This window comes from Triticum aestivum, chromosome 2B (genome assembly GCF_018294505.1).
Source record: "Triticum aestivum cultivar Chinese Spring chromosome 2B, IWGSC CS RefSeq v2.1, whole genome shotgun sequence".
Taxonomy (NCBI): domain Eukaryota; kingdom Viridiplantae; phylum Streptophyta; class Magnoliopsida; order Poales; family Poaceae; genus Triticum; species Triticum aestivum.
The window spans coordinates 233,295,875-233,302,012 of NC_057798.1; the positions used below are offsets into that span (position 1 = coordinate 233,295,875).

At 47.4% G+C, this 6,138-nt stretch overlaps 1 protein-coding gene across 1 annotated transcript; it reads right to left on the reverse strand.

Moving 5' to 3' along the window:
* Positions 1–771: 771 nt before the first annotated feature.
* On the reverse strand, positions 772–1,505 carry LOC123039177 (uncharacterized). Its single transcript, XM_044462446.1, has 2 exons — positions 1,302–1,505; positions 772–1,223 (listed from the first exon to the last, which is right to left on the reverse strand). Exons 1-2 carry the CDS (start codon positions 1,503–1,505, stop codon positions 918–920), a joined length of 510 nt encoding a protein of 169 aa, XP_044318381.1. The 3' UTR covers positions 772–917.
* Positions 1,506–6,138: the final 4,633 nt, after the last annotated feature.

Below are 6,138 nucleotides of genomic sequence, written 5' to 3' on the forward strand. Positions count from 1 at the left end.
CCAAAGCATGCTGCACTAATCGAACGTATTAAGCAGGTTAGGGCGTCTTTTCCGGCTTATTAGGGACTCCTTTCCGGGTACTTAGGATGCTACCGGGCATGATGTTGGTCATTTGAACTTGGGGAAATGATGTGTGTCATTTGAACTATCGGACATGACATGTGTCATTTGAACTATGCACCGGGTGTTGCTTCTTATTTCATTTATTGGACATGACATGTGTCACTTGAACTATGTACCGGGTGTTGCATCTCATTTTTTTTCATTTTGCCCTATGCAACATAGTTGACAACAGAATTACACACATTGTTTTTGACTCCCATCTCTACCCCTAAGCAGCTGTTTTGCAGGGATCCAACCCTACCGCCACTGTCCCAGGCGGTAGGCAAGCATACCCTACCGCCATAGCCTTTGGCGGTAAGGTCCCTTCGTGTCGCGCTAGACACCAGACACAGTGTCTGGGCAGGCGCGCGAGTATGAGGGGCCTACCGCCACTGCCCCCGGCAGTAGGTGCCCACATCCTACCGCCGCAGACTATGGCGGTAGGGTTCCCTTGTTGTTGCACCCCCCACCAGACAGGTGTCTGGGTCGGCGCGCGAGTATCAGGGCCTACCGCCACTGCCCCCGGCGGTAGGTGGCCACATCCTACCGCCATAGTCTGCGGCGGTAGGGTTCAAATATCTACAAAATGAAAGAAAGCAACATGTTATACAATCATATATAGCTGAAAATATTTCAGCAACAATTTGTCTGACACTTTTTTAGCTCACAAATAGTTCAACACTAAAGATCACAAATAGTTCATACATAGTGGAATAAAATAGTCTCAAGCATCGCAATATCATCAAATATCCGGCATACGAAATACCATCGGACAGTCACAAACATACAACTTCAATAGATGCATCTAAAGATCACTAAGGAAACATGGGCCCTTTGCCCTTCTTGTAACGTGCCTCATCCTCCTCTTGTGCATCACGAGCCCGTGCAAGCTTTCTTGCCCTCTCTTCTGCACGAGCAACCTTCTCTTTGCGTGCCCTCTCCTCCTCGCGTTTCTTTCGTTCCATCTTCTCCTTCTGACGACGCTCTTCGTCCAAGCCCCTCTGAAATGCTTCTTCAAACCGCCGTTGCCTCCTAAGACAATCTTGATATTGGTCCTTTTTGACATCCTCTGGAACATCTTGATCTATCCATGTGAAGTACTTGCAAAGAGGAGGCGGTGACTGCATAGGATAAAAAAATTTGTTGTTAGGATTATGAGTTGAAGTTGGACAAAATTTGAGATTACTCTTTGACCATACCGGTGGTACGTCATATGCGTTTGTTGGTAGCCTCCGATCATGTGCATAGTTGGGACACACAAAGAATCTTCTCCCTTCCGTCCATAACTTCTTGCGGTCGGTGGACACCTTCACCTTGCAAACATCTCCACACCAACATGATGGAGTTTTCATATCTTTTTCCGTCACCTCGTCCAGCTTGGCGTTCTCCCACTTGTTCGGCATGTCTTCACGATCAGCACACGGCGGCCTCGTCATGGAACCGGATGAAGCCATGCCTACAAAAATATGAGTGGTTGTTAGTGAAAGATATCAATACAATGAATAGAGAAAACGAAATAAGAGTGATTACACAAAACAACAAGTACCATTCATATTATTTCAACCATCCGGATTAAGCAAAACGTCAATAGGCCTTCCTCTATCGATCCTCCTCGTCCTAGTAAGACCGGAAGAACGACCACCAATAGTAGTTCCTCCTCGTGCACTACCTGTAAGACTAGTCCGTCCTCCACGACCACCAGTCCTACCTCCTCGTGTGCCACCGGAACCTCCTCTATGAACACCTATTTGGCTAGAGCTCGTGTTGGCATCGGTCCTTGGTTTTTTGGTGCATGTCCTAACATTGTGTCCCGGATCGTCACATTGTCCACAGTTGTTGATGTCCGGTGGCTCCATGAAATGACCGCTACCAAACTGTTTCATTCCAGTGTAACCAGCTAGATCATCCATGTCACTCCTAAACCTCTTCTTTCTTCTTCTTCCCTTTGTAGGTACCATGAGTTCAGGGTCAGGCACAATATGTGGGCCATCATAGTCAGGCCACTGTGACTGGTCAAGGAAAGGATGAAATCGAGACGCCCCATGTCAACCTCGTGGCTTCCAATGTGAACTCCTGCAACCGCACGGTCCTCCCATCAGAAACATGCAAGTTTCTCGCCTTGGCCGCCGTCATCAAATGCGAGCACGGCCAGTGGTACTTATGAGGCCTCTCACACTGACACCACCGGTTCTTGAGGTCCACCTTATACGCAACACCGCCGTAAGCCACACCATCTCGTGTTGTGCCACCTGGCTCGTCCACCTGGTAGATCATTTCTTTGTCGTTGAATCTAATGATTTGTTGATGCGAGGACTTCCCTGCTTGAAACCTCAACCAATCATCAACCTTGTCGGGATACTCTTTTTTCTCACCTATCCATTTGGCGGTGGTTTCAGAATGCCTAAGAAAATACTCGTTCAGCTTGAAGAAGGTGTATTTCAGTATTGCAGTCACCGGCAAAGAACGGACGCCCTTAAGCACATTGTTGAAGCATTCAACCATGTTGCTCGTCATGTCACCGTATCTCCAACCTCCTTCATCGTAAGCGCGTGACCACTTATGCTTCTCCCCATAATTCCTTTCTAAGAATGCTCTTCCACCTTTGTTCTTTGCCAAAGCCTTGAAGAGTTTATCATACCGGATTTTGAAAGAACTGACGGTGAATGCACACAAACATGGGTAAGGTCTTTGCAAAACTCCTTGCTCTTGCATGCCCGGTAAAAGTTCGCCACGAAATGCCTCATGCACCATCGGTGATGAAGCTTTGGAAGCCCAGGAATGACAACTTCTATGGCTTTGAGAATGCCATGGTGCCGGTCCGATATAATGCATACCTGCCTCTTCCCAATCACCTTGGTCCTCACATGCCCCATGAACCACTCCCAATTGTCGTCATGCTCGGAAGGAACTAAAGCAAAGGCCACCGGCAGCACGTTATCATTGGACGAATGAGCCATTGCCACCATTAGTGTGCCCTTGTATTTGCCGGTCAAAAAAGTGCCATCTATAGACAACACCGGACGACAATGCTTAAATGCCTCGATGCATTGCCCAAAACTCCAGAAGGCACGATGAAACACTCCGTCAATGTCCTCAACCCCATGCTGCATGCCTAGGTTCTTATGTGCAATGGCTCCCAACATCCTCGGAAGAATATTGTATGCGGCCGCATAATCACCGTGCAACATCCTAATAGCATTTGACTTGGCCTTCCATACCTTCCCATAGTTGACCTTGTATCCGTACATTTTTTCAACAATACTCATCAGAAACTTCACCTTCACGGTTGGGTCATGGGATATCTCATTCAATAATTTGTAGCCAAGAAACTCTGAAGTGAGTTGATGGTGGCCCTTGCTTCGGTCAGCTTTGTCTGGAGGTATGCACTCATGAGTAGCTACACAACTTTTCAACTCCCATTGCCCCGTTTCTTGAATTTTTCTTCCACGAACCTTCCATTTACAACCTTCTTTGTCACACTTCACGGTGTACCGCACCTCTTGGTTCGAATGACCAACAACAAATGGCCTATGGTTCCGAATGGCATAGTCACTCAACCACATCTTAAACTCTTGGAAGCACCCAAACTTGATGCCTTTTTTCAAATGAGCATTCTCGTCCTCACCCTTTGGCCTTGGATCACCAACTCTCGGGCACGGTGTTGGTTCAACCAACCCTAGTCTCATGCCACCATCAACAATGGCATGGTCGGCAAGGCTAAGATCACGAAACAATGGGGGTCCTCTTTCCTTGCCATGCAGCTCCGTGAAGAATTGACTTTCTTGCACCGTGAATCCATCTTCGTCCAAATCTTCCTCAAGACCCTTGTCATCCGAGCCATAACCACACATACAGTTATAAGGGAGGCTACGATCCATGTCTTGTTGATGGACAATGACATCTAAGTTACCTATTGGATTGTAATGAATCTCTTCTTCTTCCGCATAAGCATCATCATCATCAACATGATCCATAGCTAGAATCTTTGGGTCTTAAATTACTATGGCTCTATCATTCATCTCCGCTTCATTTGATTGACTACTTGGTGGTTGGCTATAAGAATTGGGGACATACACATCAACCCTAGCATCATGTATTGGGGAGGAGGCATGCCGGTTCAAGTCAATTTGTAGCAGAGGAGCATCAACCTTGCTGGCAAATAATTCAAGTGAGTTGTCTTGTGATTGCTCTACTTTACCCTTATACACCTTCCAATGCAATTCCGAGGTGATAGGCATACTCTTCAACCGAGACTTCACCCCCACTCCAACATCATACCTTCCAATAAGTTTAACCTCATCACTTGGGTCCATCCAATGTAACACACTTCTAACTTTCACAACTACATCCTCATAGGTTGGGCTATACTCAAATACCATGTGTTCTTCCCCTTCATCGTCATTGCCATTCATAAATGTCTCCTTATCCAAATAATGGAGATTCACGAGACTACCCATCTAAATAAATTTTAGAAAATGTCAACGATAACCAGCAACATAATATGGGACAATATCCATTATGCATCCCATGGGTCAATAAAAGTTCTATGCAATACATTTAAGCAACAAAACAAATAACAACTAAAGAACAAAATATCATGGGTTAACCCTAACAACTAAAAAATGACTTTGCTTAACACTAACCCTAACCCTAGAAATAACCACAACAATAACCATAGATCTAGCTACAAACAACAAAGTTAGCACACTACACATGGTCAATCACACATATACAACCCTAGATCTAGATCTACCATCCATCAAATCCATTGATTTCACACAAAAAGTATCACAACTAGGGTTTGCATAAAAGAAATCAATGCCATCAAATAAGTTGATTCCAACCAACCAAAAAGAAGAGAGTGGGTGAGGTAACTTGAGTGATGAAAATGGCCTCAATCCACCGGAGAAAACTCAAGCAATGGAGATGAATTTGATGGAGCCCTAGGATGGGGGAGAGAGGGGGAGAGGGGCTCAGCTCGGGGAAGAAAGGATTTGGGGGCGAATGGGTGGCTTGTGGGGCCCACCTAAACCCCCAGCCACTGGTTTTGTGCATTCAACACCCTACTGCCACCGTCTCCGGCGGTAGGCTGCCTAGACCTACCGCCACGGCCAGTGGCGGTAGCCACTTATCCATGTCAGCAAGCAGACGGCACCATCGATGTTGACCGGGTCCCTACCGCCAGAGCTGGCGGCGGTAGGGTGTTCTAGCCTACCGCCAGATCGGGTGGCGGTAGGAAAAGGGTCAGATCCGGAAAACAAATCATAGAGGGGTCAGATGCGGCTTAACGTCCACAAAAGGGTCAAAACAGTGAATTTGGCCTCCTCCACCTGCTTGGCTTGGGGGGCAAGTCTCCCTAGGATTTTCCCTAGGGAGATCCAATCTGCTTGGCCGCCGCCCCCTAGGGGAAACCCTAGGGCGCCTCCCCCTCTCCCCTTGCCCCTATATATAGTGGAGGGGTGGGAGGGCAGCCGCACCTCTTACCTGGCGCAGCCCTCTCCCTCCTCCAACACCTCCTCCTCCTCCGTAGTGCTTGGCGAAGCCCTGCTGGAGAACCACGAGCTCCACCACCACCAGGCCGTCGTGTTGTTGGAGTTCTCCCTCAACTTCTCCTCTCCCCTTGCTGGATCAAGAAGGAGGAGACGTCCCCGGGCTGTACGTGTGTTGAACATGGAGGCATCGTCCGTTCGGCGCTAGAATGGATCTTCCGCGATTTCAAATCACTGCGAGTACGACTCCATCATCCGCGTTCTTGTAAGCTTCCTCTTAGCGATATTCAAAGGTATGAAGATGCTCATCCTCTCACTCTCTTGTTGCTAGAATCTCCATAGATCGATCTTGGTGATGCGTAGAAAATTTTGAATTTCTGCTACGTTCCCCAACAGTGGCATCATGAGCTAGGTCTATGCATAGATTCTATGCACGAGTAGAACACAAAGTAGTTGTGGGTGATGATTTGTTCAATATGCTTACTGTCGTTGTCAAAACCGGCGGATCTCGGGTAGGGGGTCCCGAACTGTGCGTCTAGGCGGATGG